At 34.0% G+C, this 20,413-nt stretch overlaps 1 protein-coding gene across 1 annotated transcript in view; it reads right to left on the bottom strand.

Moving 5' to 3' along the window:
• PIGN (phosphatidylinositol glycan anchor biosynthesis class N) overlaps positions 1-20,413 on the bottom strand; it is a 91,676-nt gene that overhangs the window by 51,602 nt on the left and 19,661 nt on the right. The window contains exons 7-12 of the mRNA XM_069467927.1: positions 19,363-19,493; positions 18,310-18,426; positions 16,082-16,122; positions 13,342-13,401; positions 12,024-12,116; positions 11,306-11,361 (exon numbers count right to left, since the gene is read on the bottom strand). Coding sequence (XP_069324028.1) covers positions 11,306-11,361; positions 12,024-12,116; positions 13,342-13,401; positions 16,082-16,122; positions 18,310-18,426; positions 19,363-19,493 — 498 coding nt within the window. The remainder of the gene's footprint in view (positions 1-11,305; positions 11,362-12,023; positions 12,117-13,341; positions 13,402-16,081; positions 16,123-18,309; positions 18,427-19,362; positions 19,494-20,413) is intronic.

Below are 20,413 nucleotides of genomic sequence, written 5' to 3'. Positions count from 1 at the left end.
CAATAATAGATGACAAGATAGAAGATTGTACCAAAGAACTGGAATCTATTGTTTAAAAGATTCAAAATGGAAATTCTAGAATTAAAGAAATGTAATAAAACTGAAATTAAGAACTCAGTAATAGCAATCTGGACACAGCAGAAGAGAGATTTGGTGTAAGGGAAGATAGGTTCAGTAGGAAATATCTTGCCTGAAGCTTGAAGAGCAAAAAGACTGGAAACTACAGAAAAGACCATAAAAATATATATACACCAGTCATTATGAACAGGTCTAGTACGAATATATTAATAATAGGAATCCCAGAGAGGGAAGGGAGAGAAAGAATTTGGCAGAAACAATATTTGATGAGATAAAGGCCAAGAATTTTACACTAATGCACAGATTTAAGAACATCTATAAACGCCAAGTAAAATACAAAGAAAACTACACATGTACATGCTAGTAAAATTGCTGAAAACCAGACAAACAGAAAAAAGATGATAGAAGCCAGAAAACAATGAAATGATATCCTTAAATTGCTGAAAGAAAATAATTCATAACCTAGAATTCTACACCCATTTAAAAGATATTTCAAAAGTGAAGGTAAAATAAGGACATTTTGGGGGCTTGTACTTTTTGTGTTGTAGCTAAGAAACCACTGCCTAACCTAATGTCATAAAGATTTATTCCTATGTTTTCTTGTAAGAGTTTTATAGTTTTAGCTCATACACTTGGGTCTATGATCCATTTTGAGTTAATTTTTACATAAGGTGTGAGGTAGGAGCCCAACATCATTCTTTTGCATATGGATATCTAGTAGTTCAGAACCATTGTTGAACAATATCACTTTCAATAGCCTGTGAGCCTAGCTTCCAGGAATTCCACAAAAAACAGGCCCAGTTAAAACATTGCATCATGCTCACAGATATGGATTCCCACCAGGAATTTATAGTTTATTCACAGTCCTCCCAGTCCAGATACTATTTATAAATCTTGGATGATTGTTACTGTAAGGTGAAACTCCATTTTTATCAGGTTCCTACAGAAATAGAATTAACTTGTGAATCCAAGTTTAATTCCCATGTAGGACAATGGGTTTTGTTTGCCTGTTACCCACATTCTTTATCTACTTTAAAAAACCTGAATAAAAAACTGTATTTAAAAACTTTCCCACAAAGAAAACACTTAGTTCCAGATGGCTTCAGTTGGGAATTATTCCAACCATTGTAAGGATAAAATAACACCAATATTATACAAATTCTTCAAATAAAAACACAACTTGTTTTATGAGGTCAATGTAACTTTGACATCAAAACTTGATAATATTATAAGAAAGGAAAATGACAGGCATTATCTCTCATGAATGTAGATGGAGAAATCCTAAACAAAATTTCAGCAAGTTAAATCTAGTAATATAGAAAAGGATAATATATCACAACCTACTTGGATTAATTCCAGAGGTGTAAGATTGCTTTAATATTCAAAAGGTCAATGTAACTTACAACGTTAACAGACTACGGGAGAGAAAGCACATGATCATCTCGATAGCTCATTAAATAGCAGTAGATATAATTTAAAGTCCATTTACGATTTAAAAAACACTCAGGAAAATAGGTATTAAATGGAATTTCTATATCCAGTTAAACGGTATCTAAAACCATTTATGTGTGTATGTGTGTTTACTCTGATTTGATTGTATGAATGCATTGTACACCTAAAACATGTACATCTTATTATGTATTGATAAAAAAAGAAAATTTTCAACCTAAAATTCCTAGATTATTCATATAAGCTAAATTTCTACTAACTTCCTTAATATTCTACATTATTTTTATTTCAACTAATATTTCTTTTATAATACTCTTAGAATCCAATAGATTTTTATCATTTTCCTCTTAATGAATGCATCTGCTCAGCACTTCCTTGCTTCTAGGTTTATGGCACAAAACAGTGACAAGGCAATTTGGAGTGAATTCAGAATAGTAGCAAAATCAATTAAAGGACTGAAAATTAAGGGAAGGCTGAAGAAACTACATAATTTAATATGGCAAAGAGAAGACTTCAGGAATAAAATTATGTTCTCAGATGCCAATAAAGAAAGCCCTGATTAGCTGATCTCCACAAATCAAAGATGATTAATAAATTCTACCTCCATATAAATATAATTGTATAACAGAATAGTGGACTACTGCTTATAAGTGCTCCCTAGTGATATTAATTTGTTGTGAATATACTTGAGAAATCAGTGTTTTCATGACATCATACATAACTCACAAAGAATAATTTAGAAAAGCTTAAAAATAATTCTGAAATATATTAAAGTTACAAAAGTTTGATGACTTAGTAGTTGATGATTACCAAAATCCATCAAGGGTTATATTTAACAGTTTACAATTAAAATAGCATGAGAAAAAAATCTCAAAACAAGAATCTCTATCTGCATCAGTCACTATATTTGTTTTTTGCCCATACAATTTCAATTTTTATTAACAAAAGCACTTTCAAAAATACCATGACATATATCACAAAATACCATAAGACTTTACCTGTTTGTCCTAAGAAGATTCTTTCAACATATATGGAATTTAAATGATTAATTTATCATACTTTGTATTGATCAATGCATTTTTCTACATTCTCCCAAATATACCAAATATTGATGCTATGAATTCATTGTAAACACTGTACATTTTTGTCATTTTCCTAAAATTTTACCACAGAAAATGTCATTTTATATTACAGATTCTGAGTGATTTATTAACCTGGGACAAAAGAACTAGTGTAAACTATGATCAAAATCATTAATTATAATGTGAGGATAAAGCAATAACCTAAAGGCATTTCAAGAATGGATTCTGCAAAGTAAGGTGATATACGTAGTAACTGAAGACCCAATTCAAATGTCCAGTTAGAGAATATTCTTTCCCTGAGACCCTTGCTTTTTCTATGCTTTTGCTCATAAAATACTGGAATTGCTTCTTGAATCCTGTATTATTATCTGAAGTCCAATCTTTTTCTTTACCTACTTCCTACCTGACTGTCTATGATGCATATATCGAATAAATGTTTTTGTGTCCTTTTGTGGTGTTTTGCTTACTCTAGGTATCCAAGCCATACAAACAATACATAATGAAGACAGGAGTGATGATGGAAATGGCAATTAAAAATACACAAAGCTATTTTCTCAACAAGAAAATGAGTAGGAAATTATACATGAAAAACATATCAACAAACATATAAAAATCCTTATAAAAGCTTCTAACTCTTAGCTTATCATATTTATCTTCTAAAATATTTTCAATACAATTTTTAAAATGTCAAAATTTCATAACTCCCGTAAGAGTTGTTTCTGAATTTAAAAATATGATACCTAAAAACAACTACACAGTTTAAAAAAAAAGTCACTGTTACTATTCACGACATTACAACAAAAAATCTAAAATTTCTGACTTTTCAAAACTGGGGAAAGGGATTTGATTATTTTCTTCTTCTCCTACTTGTTAATGTGACAAACTGAGGGCTTCGAGAAAAACCCTCTTTGGAGATGATGAAATTTGCTTGTAGTAAAAAGTATAAACAAAGAAATGGCTGGAGGCCAGCCAGGAGGAATGCCAAAGACACTCAGAAATGATCAGATCACAGAACTAGAAATATAATTAAAACCACTGGACAACAGGGGTATTTTACATTTAAACAAGGAACTTTAGAACAGATGGGGTCCACAAGAGATCACCAGAGAAAAAAGTACCAAACTCAAGAATCTCTGCATGGATAGTCCTTAGAGAATTCAGCTTTAGCTCAGGGTACAGCTGGAGTCCCACATGCAGCCATTCAGATCAAAAAATAAATAAAAGAAAGGGTAGAAGAGTTCATTTAGGTTGATATGAGGAAAAATTCTCCTTTGTTTTTACATTACCAAAGTGGGTTGTGAATCATTAAAATATTTTAATAAAATATTCAAAATATTCATTAATTTCTACAAGCTCCATTATTTCTAGAAGGCTATATTTCATTATTACATCTGGATCTACTGTCCCTTTGCTACAATACAATTTCTTAAATATATTTAACATGAAAAATGTAAAGCAAAAAAAAATACTATTAAATTCCTTCTACTTGGCTTTAAAATAAAAAGTCATCATAAAGAAATATTATTGAAACATAAGTATGCAAAGATGTTTCATTTGAAATACAGATCTCCCCACTCATTGCAAAATTGAAATTGGTTATGGTGAGAGTATTCACACCACTGAAACTGGCAAATGCTACTAATTGGGTTCTTTCCCTCCCTCAGAGAGCTAAGCCCCTTGTTCAACACTTACCGAATACCACTGCCATACTACCTTATATCCCACTTTTTTACCCACCTCAGACCCACTATAGCCCACGGCAATTAGTGTCAGGTAAAGGAGAGCAGGTATAGTGGCTACTACTACCGTAGAAGTGTGCCGTGCGTCTCCATCTCAATTGCTGTCTGAGGTAGCAACAACAAATACAATAGCCCTCTTCCCAACAGTCTTCTCTGAAATTGTCTTTGTTAACTTCCCTAGTTCCTATAAATTTGCATCTCTCATCTGTGGGTTTGGTGCTCCTCCAGTGTCCTTATAAAAACAAACTGTCACTCATACTACATTGAACTATCCCTTATCACACCGTATTGTAATTTTTGCTATACTCTCTATATGTTCCCATTAGACTTTGAATCCGACGAGGACAGGTACTCTGTCTGTCTTATTTTCCAAAACCCACTACCTCTAAGAAAACAATAAACATTGGTTAAGCAAGTGAATCAATGAAGCATTAGAGATAATTTCTCTGCAATGGCTAAAATGATGACAAATGTGAACTGTTACCTTATGTTCAGAGTTAAACTGTGTGCCCCCAAAAGACATATTGAAGTCCTAATCCTTGGTACCTGTGAATGTGACCTTATTTTGAAACAGTCTTTGCAGATATAATCATGGCAAAATGAATTAACGCTGGATTAGGGTGGACCTTCCATCCAATGACTGGGGTCTTCAAGAGAAGCAGGAGATTTGGAGACGGAAACACAGGGAAGAAGGCCATGTGATGACAGAGATAGATTGGAATGATATGGCTACAAGCCAAGGAACACAAAGGATTGCAGGCAGCCACCAGAAGCTAGGTAGAGGCAAGGAAGGATTCTTCCCTAGAGCCTTTGTAGGAGGGAGCATGGTCCTAATGATACCTTGATTTTGGACTTCTAGCTTCCAGAACTGTGAAAGAATAAATTTCTGCTGTGTTAAGCCACCCAGGTTGTGGTTGTTTGCTATGGCAACCCTAGAAAACTAATACATCTTCCTATCACCTGCCAAAATTTAGATTACCCAAGAGGAAAAGTGACATTTTTTCCATTGTTAGTTTTCCTCTGAATCTATGCATGGTTACAGATATGAATAAACTAATAGAGTACTAACTGGAAGGGCAACATCCTTGATATACAATATTTTACATACTAATTTGTGAGGAAAAACTTCCTTTATTGACTAAATCTTTTTTATTGAAAACATCAAGTTTTAAAAGAATCTATAATTAACATGTTATGTTTAAGTAAAAAGAAAAGTATTGTCTTAAACTGTGCACATTTCTTTGCTGTAATGGTTACTATACATTTTTTTTCATGGTTAACTACGGAAGAAAGAAAACCAAATTTTAAGATTATAAAGAATTTTATCAATTATTCAGGATGACCTAGTGTTTGAAGGACAAGATCTCCTTTGAAGTATTGTATCTTTCTTACTACGATTTTTGCTTAAAAAAAAAAAAAAATTCATTCACATCTACACATGACCTAATATATTAATGATACCTTTTGGATTAAAGGGAAAAATAATTCAGGATGATAAAAACAGAGAAAGCAGAAGAAAAAATTATTTCTAAAACAATTTGCATTCCTTTTGCTTGATCAATGATATAGAATCATATCATCTTTCATGCTGTAAGTGAATAAAAGAATAATATTTTCTTATGTATGTATGTGATACATAGAAGTTTTTTCCAAAAAGGTGAATTTCAGTTTTGAAGCAGAAAATTACATTTCTTATAAATAATTAGCAAATCAGGTAGGTAAAGTGGTAGAAAGGTTCACATAAAACTAATATTTAAATTTGGTCTAAAGGAGGAACTTTTATCAGCTAAAAGAAATAAATGAATTAAAAGGAACCAAATATCTGTTGCCATTTTAGTAGAAAATACAGTTTGTTGTTAAAATTTCTTTGAGTTTACTGAATTTACATAATGATTTTCAAATAAAAGATAACATACGTTTTGGCTTCTATTGCCAAGCTATATATCTCCTTCCCAGTTCCATTTTTCCCCCTAAAATATCTCTTAAAAGATGTTTTTAGAGGTTTCTTTCCCTCATTTCATGGCATTTTTTTCTTTTAAATTATTTCTTGTCTTATTTTGGCTTCTATACTATATACTCTACACTATATACTCTATACTATATAATTTAGTACACACTTTTAGATGTTAAGTATTTTTTCCCCTTCTTAAGGTACTGTAAAACCTTTTCTGCTTCTTCTAGTCATGTAGCACCACCTGCTGGTCATACCTTGGCATACCATCAGGGTCCACTGGACCCAATTTTAGCTTTTCTTTTCTTTTTTGAGCACTTCTAACTATTTGTCAGAATGAATATTTCATGACTTTTATTCTTTTTAGAGGTCTTTAAAATATCAAAGAGAATATTTACTTATTTTTGTAAAAAACAGGATAACATAGGATATGCAATTACCATACAGACTCACTGGATTCTTTGACAAGTCTAGGATACAGAATTGTAGTGATCCTATTTTTTCTATGTCTTGAAACATTTGCAATTTCATCACCCTATGAATTATTTTATTATTCATCAATTACTCATAACTATGCTAAAAAGATTAAAGAAGACAACAGAAGAATGGTGAGGATACTACTGAACTAAAATCTAATGATGCTGGTGAAATTAATCACGTAAGTCAAATCTCAAGACTATGAATTTTCAGATGTCAGTGTCCTAGATGAATTTTGTCAAACTTAAGAAAGGACAAGTGAACAATGTATTTCTAAGAATAAAAAGGGAGTATGATATTCATTCGATAGGGAAAACTCCAACACACAACAATTTGTGACAAGAACCTAAAGATGTATGACAATAGCATTCTTTCATCTTTTCTGTTTATGGGCCAATATTCGTTAATAATTAATATAGTTTCCAAGAAAACAATACTGATATTATGCACATGTATATAAAGGTGATTAAAAAGAAACAGATGATGTAGAAATGAAAGGTGATTAAAAAGAAACATGATGTAGAAATGAAAAAAATTCACTGGATTAGAGAAATAAAAATAAAAGTATCCATTGACTCAGATGGTAAATAGTGATAATTGTTTCTCCTGTTATACTGAACATTAAAGAGTTCGGATATAGAGCTAACATTTAGTTAATGCCCTCAAATATATCTGTTTCAAAATACCTCAAAAGAGGAATGAATTTTTTTTAACAGGTAAAAGGAAATGCTCTTTTAAAAATAATTTAAAACACACTGTAAGCCAGTAACATCTCCCTAAATGATAGAAAAATCATTTTCAACTCAGTATTCCACCTGGCTCTGGTATCTTTTCCAATTTTATATAATTTAATACATGAATAAATTCTTATTACAGTGCTAGCTAATAACCTCATTAAAGCACTCATTAAAGCATCAGCTAGGTATGTTGTACTTCCATACCCTTCCTATGCAGTCACACGTGTACCAGTCGTATTAGTCTGTATTTTTTAAATGAACAACATCATAATATATTATAGTTATATAATTAACCTTTCCCACTCAACAATCCATCTTACAAATTTTCCCATATAAGCATGTATAAAACCACCTCATTCTTCTTAAACTGCCATATACTATTTTCCAGTATGGATACTACCAATGTTAATTTTACCATTTCTCTTACTGACAGACATTTGTTTCCAGTTTTCACTATAAAAATGATACTGTGCAAATCCAAGTAATTCTCTGAGAATAGACTTTGAGAAGTGGATTTTCTTAGACATATAGTTTGAGTATTCTTTTTTTTTTTTTTTTTGAGACAGAGTCTCACTTTGTTGCCCAGGCTAGAGTGCCGTGGCATCAGCCTCGCTCACAGCAACCTCCAACTCTTGGGCTCAAGCGATCCTCCTGCCTCAGCCTCCCGAGTACCTGGAACTACAGGCATGCGCCACCATGCCTGGCTAATTTTTTTTTGATATATATTTTTAGCTGTCCATATAATTTCTTTCTATTTTTAGTAGAGACGGGGTCTCGCTCTTGCTCAGGCTGGTCTCGAACTCCTGACCTTGAGCGATCCACCCGCCTCGGCCTCCCAGAGTGCTAGGATTACAGGCGTGAGCCACCGCGCCCGGCCTAGTTTGAGTATTCTTTTAAGAGATACTGCAAAACTATGTTGCAAAGTGGTTGTTCCAGTTAAAAATGTACCAGACTCTGAAGTCAGACTGCCCGGTTTCAAGCTGTGTCTCTGCTACTTACAGGTGAAAAATCTCAGGAAAATTACTTAAATTCTTTGTGGCTTAGTTTCCTTATTTGTAAAATGGGGAAAATAATAGTCACCACTCCACAGGATTGAGGAAAAATTTATTTAATACACGTGAAGCACATAAAACAGTACCTTGTGAATAGTAAATGTGCAGCAGATCTTATTTTCATAATTTAGGGACCATTTGCATGTTCTTCTTTGTGAATTTTCAGTTATCCTTTGTCCATTTTTAATAAGGTCATTATTTTTTTTCTTTTAAAGCCCAGATCTATGTGACAATGTCCAAATGAATTCCCTTTCTCACACGCCCAGCAACGCTTCAAATCATGCCACATCTGAGGTTGCTTCATATTTGAAGCAAGCTTTCTCGTAAATTTTGAAATGTTTCCTTTTCCACTCAGTTTCTGATTGTCATTGCTTATTTGGTGAAGGATGAAGAAATGTATGCTTTCTATGTATGCCATCATGTTCTTAATTTCCTCCAGCTTCTTATTCAATCCCTCTATTACTTAAAATTCATTTCATTTAGCTGGAGGTCGACTCATTTCCTATCCTAATTTGGAGGATTTGCCTCCCATTTGAACAACTCTTGTACAATTTTTCTTTCTTTAAGTTTATAGCTGCATTTCCTTTCCTTATTGTTTTTAATGCATTCTGTATCCTTTTTCATTTTGTAAAGTTCATGCTGGTTTTATTTCATGAATGAAAAAGTTTCTTAAATATTTCTGAGGATTTTAATATTTTTAGGTTCTGTTCTGCTTCTTGAATTATATATTTCCTCATGAGTCAATTCTCATTTTATCGTAGGCCTTTTTGGTCATATTGCAGGCTTTCATCTAGTGGTGATTTTTAGCCAGACAAGTCTGTAGGCAGGGATGGTCACTTTTCTCCAGGTTAGGTGAGCCAGTGAGTGGAAATGAGCCATCCTGCCAGGCCCCAGGTGACACAAAGTTAGCAGTGGCTCTAAATATGTGCGTGCAGTCAGACACTGAACATCAAATTATGGAAAGTTTATGGTCAGTTAACAGGCCATGTGGAAGGAGGGCAGTGTGTGCCTGAACCCTTGCTGAAGAGTCCTTCCCTGACCAGCCTTTCTAAAGTGACTGGTCCTAAGTAACTCTCATTTATTCTCACTCTCAACAGCCTTCATACCGGGAATTGATAATGTATTTCTTTGTTTACTTGTTTATTTTGTTACAGTCAGTCTGTACCACTATAATGTAAATAAACTCTACAAATTCAAAGACTTTGTCTATACGGTTCACTGCTATATTCACAATACACATAGTAGTCAATCAATAAATATTTCTTGAAAGAGGGCCGAACCCCTGCATATTCCTCAGATCCAATTCCATTAACAAATCTCAACTCTACTATAATACAATAAAAAGGAAATTAGAATCAGCATAAGAGATATATTTGATATAATACCCTAATGATATATTTAGGGTAATGAATTTTATATGATGGCTTATAAAATTCTAATTTTGTTTTATTTTTATTAGACACCCATACATACATACACACACATACACACACGCACGAACTCAGGCATACAACCACATTATTCAGAGGTCAATACAATATTTAAGCCTTTCTAGTTTATGAATACCACACTAGTGCTACATAAATTATCTAAAATAATTTCAGTGAAGGCCAAGGTATGGTGGCTCATGCCTATAATCCCAGCATTTTGGGAGGCCAAAGTGGGAGAATAGCTTAAGCCCAGGAGTTTGGGACCAGCCTGGGCAACATAGTCACACACCGTCTCTACAAAAAATTAAAAAATTAGCTAGACATGGTGGTGCACACCTATAGTCCTAGCTACTTGGGAGGCTGAGGTAGAAGGATTGCTTGACCCCAAGTGTTCAAGGTTACAGTGAGCTATGATCTAGCCACTGTACTACTGTTTGGGCAACAAAGTGAGACTCCGTCTCTAAAATAAATAAATAAAATGATTCCAATGAAGTCATTAATCACATCCCTAAGACTCACAGATGAAACAATTTATATTCATTTTGGCCAATAGCCAAATCCTTGCTAATTGAATGTGAACCTTAAAAGAGGTTGAGTAAACATGCCCAAGCCTACAAACACAGTCAGTATTGCAAACCCAGGTCTGTAACTCAGATCTTCCCTTTCCTGATTCAAGGAAAACACTACTTTCTGGGATCTGGGACAGCAAAATCTGCTGCCCACCAAAGTCGGCTCTCTTCTTTGCCCACCCAGTAGGAGTCAATGTTTCTCAGAATTCTATCCTGGGCCTTTACTTGTTTCTTTCTTCATTCTTCCTAGAGGCTCTTACATGTGTAACGATTTCCACCATCATCTGTATTCTGATGGTCCCAAAATCTTCATAACCAACACACATCTCCTGAGATCCAAGCCCCTGTTTCTAATTAATTAATATCTTCATCCTGTCTCTAAAATCAATTCTTCTTTCTATAAGCCATAATGGTACCAGCATCTTCTTAATCAACCACGCCAAGAGCCAGGGAGTCATAGTCTTTCTCTTCCTTATCGCTCTTACACCCTCCTAGCCAACCAGCCAAGCCCTGTTGAATTCATCTCCTTAGTATTTCTCACATATCTCTCCACCTCTCCATCCCCTCTTCCAGCCATTCAAAGGTATCTTAGCATCTGGCTCATTATTTAACAAAAGTAAACAGAAGAATATTTCAATTTGTATACAAAAAGACAAAGTTTATAGGTAAGCTAAATTATTCTATCAGCATCAATTCACAAATTCTTTCCTTCAAGTTAATAAAGAAATATAAGGGACTTACTTAAATGGTGTGAACAAAAATGATAAAGTAACTTCTTTTTTCTGAGTCATTTTTACCTGGGAACCAAGCATGAAAATACTATATCATAAATGAGAAAAAAATTAATGAATTTCATTTTGAAATACAAATATCCATTAAAGTGATTCTTCAAGGATGGTTAACTATAATACTTTGAAAATAAATGGAGTTTTGTTTATTATATTGTTTCATAAATATTTGAAGAAAAATTTAACATTTTCTTACTCAATAAGCAGAGAATTAAATCTATCAATCCTACAAAATAACATTACTGAAATATACTTAAAACTCATTCCTTAACTAGTTGAAAACAAAATAAGCCAAACTGCTGATTAACAGTGTTAAGAATAACAGAAAGTTTTAGTCAAAGGGTCATCTCTTTAAGTTGTTCATCTAATAATGTACAAGGAATGTCAAGAAATGTTACAATCTCTAATACTACTTCTGTGGGGCAAATTCCAATAGGTAATGACCTGACTGTAGTCTTTATATGCATACATGGCACATTTAGGGACACTCCTCAAAGGCAATTCTTACCTTCAAACTGAGTCATGGAACCTACACCCCAGAAATGTGAAATGCTTATCAAATACACAAAATTTGAAGATAATAAGTTATAGAAAAGCATTTATTAAAACACAAAACCAAATATTTTCTCTTTATATATTTTACAATTGTAGTTTTGTCATTTTTTTTTCACCTCGAACTGTTCAAGAATCTGCACTGCATTCGTAAACATGCTCTCTGCTTTGAAGAGATCGGTGTTGTTAAGATAATCCACAGGAAGGATTCCCTGCAAATAATAAACACTGGCTTAGCGTTAGTATTAACAAATCTCAGGCTATTCTTATAACATAAAATAGACTTAAAAGGAACGCAATAAAGATAAGGCGGCATAGGGACAAAAAAATAACTGAAATTGTTAAATGAAAAATCGTTTTTAAAACCATAACTGAAAGAGGTCCTATTATTTTTCTCACAAAGTAAATATAATAAATAAAGCAAAAAAGATGAATTAAATTCAATAAAACTAGCATTGACTGAGAGAGTACTATCTGCTAGGCAGTGAACTAAGTGCTTCATACACAGAAAACAATCGCTATAGTGGCGCACAGCCAGTATACTTTAAAAAAAAAAAAAGACATAAGACATATGAGAGTGTGTACATAGGAAGAGTAAAGACTACTTTGTGAAACTTTTGTTTCAGTTGCACACATACACACACATTTATGATTGTTGGGGTCATATTACTCAGCATTCTGAGTTAGATAACTTTTTTTTTTTAAAGTTTGATTTTGATGGGTGAATAAGTGTGGCTGGTTGCAATAGACAGGTTTTTTTGGTTTGTTTTTTGGCATTTCAGCATCGAGGACCATTCTTAACAGCATTACCATTTTCTGTTGAGAAATCTTCTCCACCGAATATAACATGGTAGGCTTATAATCAGGGTAGACAAATAACCCAAGCTAGATGATCTGGAATTGGATTCTTGAGAGTCAACAAACAGACACTAAACAGGTATAATTCTTCTCTGCCCTAGAGTCATTGCACGGAGCAGAATGGCCCTGCCATGGGATCATGGTTGTGGTTTCTTCTTCCAAGTCTCCAGAGCTCTCTTGGTTCCTGGTCATTTCAAAGCCTGGTTTTCAAGCACCCCTTGGATTCAGTAAAGCACCAATATCTTTTCAATAATTTCCCTTTAAACATACTTAGTTTCTGGAGCTTGTGTGTATTCAAAAATTTATCTATACATTGTTATCACTTATAACTAGAATACAAAGATACAAATCATACACAGGTTAGAAAATAAAAAATTTTAAAGAAAAGCTATTGGGCTTGTGATCCGTGTTACAGATTATAATACACACACAGTTATGAGGTATTACATATTTAGAAATAAATATACAAGAATATATAGTTTTAAATGTAATCAAAGATTACATGGAAACATAAAAAAAGGGTAAATTTTACTATGCAATATTTTTTTAATACTGAAAGTTGATCATTTTATTCCTTACCACTGAATTAAGGGGAAAGGGAACTCCAATAAGGGAAGCCATCAGTGGTGCAATATCAGCCTACAAATAGAAAAAGTTCAATTCTAAGAAGTCTACAGATATCAACAATGAAATTAAATAATGTAATGCAACTATATTTTGGAATATAACCATGGTATTTGTTATAATCAATTACCTTCAAATATTTATTTAATAAACAGAAGACATTAATCTTTAAAAATGTCATTTGCTAGAGGTACAAGAACTTACGAAAAAATAAATTTTAAAAGAAACCATTAAGGAAAAAATTATTTATCCTGATAGCTAACAACCTGGCCATTTTAAGTAACAGGTTTTCACTATATGCAAAGGATCCCTTAACTACACAGAAAATAAATATTGAGAGAAGATTTTTAACTGGATAAATGGATATATTAACTAAAGAAAGAAGAATCTATCAGAAGGAGGTTTGACCAGCCAGTGAAATCCAGGAAAGATATAAAACAGAGAAGAGACTCTTTAGTTAAAAGATTCCAAATACCACTTTGGATATCATCCCTTCAAGTCCAGCTCCTCGGAAGAGTTGTTCACGCTTTCTGTCTTGATTTCCTCATCTTCCCATCATTCCTCTGCCTACTCTAACTTGTTTTGACCCTTTATCATTCCATAGACTGTTCTTCCTAAGAGAGCTAGAAATCTCCATTTTTTTCTAAATCTAATTGACCGTGCCCTTATGCCCGGTTTCTAGTCCTTGCTTGAATGTCTGAGATCTCAGCAGGTTATTAAACCTTTCCAATGCATCGATAGCTACAACTGTTGCTGTTGCTGTTATTGTTAGCACCAGCCCCTCAGCAGCATGGCTTAGACTGCTCCTTTCTTGGCCTTTGTTAACCCCGCACAGCTGAGTTTCTTCAGTCTCACTGGCTGCTCCTTTTAGATACCTTCACTAGTCCCTCATTTAAAGTTGAGGTTTTGTCAGGTTTGGTCTTGGGCTCTCAATCCTTCTCACTTGTTACCATTTGAGCTGTCTGTACTAAGTACCATCCCCCAGAAAACTGAAAATTTCTGAAGTCCTCCTAATCACCTTCTCCCTTTCCCCTAGAACCCGCTGCTGGCCTCCTCTAATCTCTTCCCCACGCTGCAGCCAGGGCAGTTCTTTCACAATAAACTGTGTTACACTCCAGGCTTCAAACACTTCAAGGGCTCCCCAAGTTTAGGATTAAGCCCACAAGGCCTGTAAGGCCCCACAGGGTCTGTGCCTCCTTTCTTCTGCCTCCCTTCACCCCACAGTCTCTGTTGCACTGTCCACCAGCTTTCTCCAGGACCCTTTAATACAACCACATTCTCTCTTCCCAGAGCTCTGTGTACATGCTGCTCCCTCTGCTGGGAAAGCCCTCCTCCTACTGCCTTGGCCTGGTAATTCCTGTTTATTTTTCAATCTCAGCTCGATCCTCAACTTCTCAGGAAACTTTTGCTGACCACAGTCTACTAGATACATCCACTCTATACTCTCATGTCTTCACAGGCCCCCTCTGTGGTACTTTTCACAGATACAATACTACATTTATTTGTATACTAGTTCAGTTAGTATCTGTTCTCGCCCTTAACGTCTAAGCTTCCCAGGGCAGGGATCATGTCTTTTATTCACCATTACATCACTTACATTTAGCACAAAGTTTAAACACACCGCAGACACGTAACTGTGTTGGTGGAAAGAATGAATAAATAGATTCTCATCTGATGCAGATCTACAGCAGGAGTAGTGGCTGACAGACTCTGAGAATTCACAAACAATAGCCAACTCTATGTTCAGTTTCTGATTATGATCTGGGCTGGCTATGAGCAAAAGATATTCTTTTCGTGGTCTTCAAGTCATTCCTGTGCCTTTGGCAATGATTTTTTTTATTATAAATTAATAAATTGTTATTATGCCCAAGTATTTTCATTTACTTGGGTAATATGGATCTATCCTGGAAGAAAATATTATTTTTATTATGCTGAGAAGAAACAGGTTTCTGTAGCCATAGGCCTGAAAGTGAGACCTTAGACCTGGCTTGTCCAGCACCATAAGGAATGTCAGCTTGTGTGGTGACCTGGAAGGCAAGATACTCCTGCTACTTTGGAAGCCATATCCCAGTGATGCTACATACCTTCTACAAACAGTGAAGATGGCTATGAAAGTAGCATATTTTTAACAATGATGATTCTGTACTTCATATTTATAGATAATGCTACTAGTCTAACTTTATTAGGTTTGTCACACATTTTCCTGTACCAGAAGGTTTTTAGATGAGGAATTTATACTCTTGTCACTTTTTTCCCATTGCATTTGTAAGGATGCTGGTTAGAATTAAAGGTAAAATATGTGTTAATAAAGAAGAAATGGTAACTGACATACTATTGGAGAGAAAACTACAACAGGAGCTTTATTAGATCTGTGCCTAAAGTAAGCAATGCAACCACAAGAAGAAATCACAGAAATTTAACAGTCATGCAAATTTCAATTTACATAACAAATAATTATCCAGTGTTGTTTGGAGGGAGTCGTCTTTTATTTTCACTTTTTTTTTTTTTTTTTATTTTGCCACAAGAGAAATTAGTTGGGCTGAAATATTTGTCCTGAAAGTATTCCCCTTAGTAATTGAAATGTTTTGCAAAAGACTTTGTCAATATTATTAATATACCTATTTTTTCATATTTTTTGCCTAAATTTCTTGTAGGAGATGACATTAAATTTGAATGTGATTAAATTGAAACAGACCTGATTGACATCTCGCCTCTTCCAGTTCTCCAATCTCCATTCTGAAAAACACAACCAGCCACGAGCCCTAGTGTTAAGATTTTAAAAAGAATATATCATTTGATTTTTAGGAGTGGTCAATACTTAATGGAAAACATAAGTAAGGGAAACATCTATTTTAAGCCGAGTATTAATAAAAAGGATGCTTTAAAAAGTAGAGGTATATCTTTTTAAAAAAAGAATTTAAAAAAATAACTGAAAAGTAAATATCTGGTGTTTTATGTGATGATTTATTAAGTTTTTTTAAATGCTTTAATAAGCTAATAAAGTTTAAACGTATGCTGCTGTTTCTACTAGTCAGCTACCAAAAATTCACATTAATCATCTGTGTGAGGAAAAAATGCACATTCCCTGTCTCTATAACTTATGATATTTAATTTTCATATAGGAAAAAATATATTCCTTCTGTGATGATTCTTAAAGTCATGTGATTCTTGGATGTGAGGGCGACCTGGCTATGACATCTGTCTCCCCACATTGTTCTCTGGGTAGTTTCAGCTGATCTGGCTGGGCGGGTATCCCCTTCCTCCTTCACTGTTTCATGTGCATCCCTCCTGAAGCTGCATGCTGGGTCAAGAGGAGGAGGACCATTCTTCAGCAAAGGTATACGAGTAGTTGAACTGCCCTGCTAAAAGCTACAAACAAGCTCTGAAGTCATGTAATTCTAAAACATCAATTCACTAAGAAATCAAATACTAAAATAAAGTTAAATCACCTAAGTACAAACATACTATTCACCCATGCTATTCATACTATTCTATTTAGACCCAGTCCAAACCATTTATCACAGAGCAGCCAGAAAGGTAGCTGCTGCAACAAACTGGAACCCTGGCAGTGCTCTACTTAACACGCTTTAATGATACAGCAACACACTCAGAACTCACTTCATGTTCCCTACCCATGGCCTTTCATGTCTCAAATGACCTACCTCTTGCTTACCCCTTCAGCCTCTCAACTCACTGTACTCTCCTCGCTGACAGTGCTCAAGCCACATCAGCCTTCCTGCGCCTCAAACAAGCTAAGCTCTTTCCATTTTATGCCTCCACATTTGCTATCCTCTCTTGCCTAGAACACTCCTGCCCTCGCCTTCGCGTGAATGGCTCCCTCTTAGCCTTACTGTGAACAGACCTACTATTAGTCCACTCTACAAAAAGTATCCTACTCCATAAGGGAAAACTTCTCGGGTACTATAAATGTTGTATATGTGAATCTGAGTGGTGATTACATGGTGCATATACACATGTAAAATTCATCAAGCTATACATTTAAGATTAATGCACTTTACCTACTTTACCAAATATCTCAACAAAAATGTGAGGGGCAGGGAGGAAAGGAGCCCAGCCCAACTTCCTCTTATCTGTTTTATCACAGTGCCCTAATTTCCTTTATAGCAGTTATAATCTATAAATTTTGTTTACAATTATTTTAACTCTCTTACTAGAATACTAAGTTCTTGAAAGCAAGGACTATCCCAAAGATAGGTAGTAGATGAAAAAAAGAGTCCTTGAGATTTTTTTTTCATTTTTTTGCTTAAATAAGTCTGGAAATAGCATGACAGTGCACTGGCTGCATCATGCCAGCACTCTGTCAAACGCCTCCTCTGGAGGCCTGTGTTTGGAGCGGTGCTCTCCACTGACAAACGCACCATTACTTACGGAAGACATACTGTTGAGGACATTGCTCACCGTGCCCTCCTGTCTTCATTAGGGCCCAGGTAGATATAGCTTGGTATCATATCTACCTTTTTATCTACTATCTTGTAGATACTATGATTTTATAACTAACAGCATGTTTTTTATTAATATTTGGGTTAGAAAATTGCTATCAAATTTATGATTTACCTCCAAGAAACTTCAGATTTCTTATTTATTTAACCTTTACTTACCTCACATTCAAATTAATTAATAAATTAACTTAATAAAAGAAGATTGAAAATTCCATTTACCAAATGTTTGTAAAGTTCCAAATAGTTATTAGCAGTGGTATGCCGGGAAACATTCAACAAATGAGAGAAGATAAAGAACAAACCAAATTCCTTGGTTTGTAGTGTTTGCAGAGAAATAGTAATGGTACAAATATCAAAATGAGGAATTTAAAACCATAATTTGAAAAGTGCTTTTTTTAAATTAAACTTTTGTTTTATTTTAAAATGCTGTCTATATAAAAACAATAAAGATAAATGTTCATACCTTTCAAAAATGCATCATCAAATTGTTGAGCTGGTACTTTTTGAGGATACTTGATTCCAGCTCCCCAAGCGATCAAAGGAGTTAAAGTCTCTGAAGGATGTCCAGCCCCATGGGAACCTATAAATCAGATACCGAGAATAATAAGACAAGTAGAGAAGAACTTACAGTTAATTTTTTTTAAAAAATACTTTGTTTTAAAGAGTTTATCTAAATATAGTTAATTCCAGCCAGCATATTCCCAAACTGTTATAAAACTTTTTATAACAATTATTTTTAAAATATTCCCATAGTACAAGTCAGAGCATCAACAACAAACAGGTAAAAACTAACAAAAAATCAGAATGTCTGCTGAATAACCAGTTGAAAGAATAAAAACAGCACGACAGAAAAGATGTTGCCGCTGCCAGAGTAGCACCAAAGACAGAAAGAACAGGGACAGCTACTTTGGGCAGCAATCACCCAAGGTTGGGGCATGCAGTGTAGGCTAGGTCCATTCTGCAGAGGACGACAAAGTCTCTGGGTTTTCTGCCAGGCTACTCTGGCTGATGTAGCCAAAAGAAGCCCTTTGTAAAGTGGGAATGCAGCTCACTAGAATTCTATATTGTGGTGTGAGGACCCAAACTTCATTTTTGTCTTATTTCGTTCCCTACTCACACACTGTGTTTGCCTTGGGAATCTCACAGGGGGCACAGGCTTATCTAGAACAGAATTTCGGCACTACTAGGTCCTTCGTTAATGCCATCTTAACATCACCCCCTTTGCCATCTCATATAGTTAATTCCATGTAGATAAATAATAGGTACTTTTTATTTTCTTCTCCACACTTATCTCTAGTTTCTCATTTGTAAATGAATATATATTCTTTTTATAGTTAGAAAAAAGATTCTGTATATAAGATCAGTCATTTTTTACACTAACATTTTAAGAATTCAGCTATTACGTGCTAGACACTTTGCACATACTAAGATATCTAATCCTCCCAACATTATATTTGTAAGCTACATTTACCACTACTTTAATTGTAAGGTGCATATCAATTAAAGACAGACTAACCCCAGTCTGTCATTCCATGGTCAGAGGTAAAGATAAATGTCGTTTTCCCATCATTTCCATAAAAATGTTTAAACATGGACACAATTTCCTTTACTCCGTCATCAACTTTTTTAATATTGTCCTTGTAGTCCCTGTTTATAAAGAAAAAGAACAAATTAAATTAATTTGGAGAAATCAAATTTATTGAACATGAACTCATTACATTCAACATCAGTAACTCCTAAAATACTTTTAGATTTCATCTTTAATATTTTAAAATCAGAGCTCTTTAGATTATTAAAAATATTTTTTCTTCTTTTATTAAAGCAAAAGAACCTGAAGTAGTTTTCAGAGATTTTTTTTAAAAGGAGAGTATTATTTATCAAGTACACTTCAATGAACACTTTTAAGATCTCAAATGAGAGAATTATGACTTTCAAGTTCGAGTCTCATAATGTACACTATACTGCTCTGGCCACATTAATAGACAAGTATCACTGTCTCAAGTACAAAATATTTTCATCCCTAATATTTGAATATGAAATAGAATAACAGAATATGATTTGAACAAATTACATTTAAGCTTTACATACAGTTGAACAAGGTTGGTTCGGTATGAACATTCCATTAACTAAAACAGTGCATCAGGTTAAAGAAGGGGAATTGAGGAATTCACTACTGGCAGCTAACCTGATAGGCTTTATGGTTACAGTTAGGGTCATCTAAACCAAATTCAAAATAAAGAATAAAAGTAAAATATAGTTTCTTCCTTTTTCTTATGGTCTGCAAAAGTGAGAAAAAATATTTGCTGTCATATAAGGAGTGCTACCATATTATTGTATACAAAACTTTATATAATTATTTGCTAGATACAACAGTGATTAGATGGAACAAAGAATAGCTAATTACATCTTTTTTGTGATATAAAAATTAACACCATAAAATGCTTTTTGTTACAAGATTCAATGAAAATGTTACTAAAATATATAGACATTTTAGATAAAATATTTTTTCTCTGCTTTGATAAATGAAGAATATGGAATATATGTACAGGATAAATTTCACTTATACT

The sequence above is a fragment of the Eulemur rufifrons genome, chromosome 5, assembly GCF_041146395.1.
Source record: "Eulemur rufifrons isolate Redbay chromosome 5, OSU_ERuf_1, whole genome shotgun sequence".
Lineage (NCBI taxonomy): Eukaryota > Metazoa > Chordata > Mammalia > Primates > Lemuridae > Eulemur > Eulemur rufifrons.
This window is presented reverse-complemented; position numbering and strand designations above follow the sequence as displayed.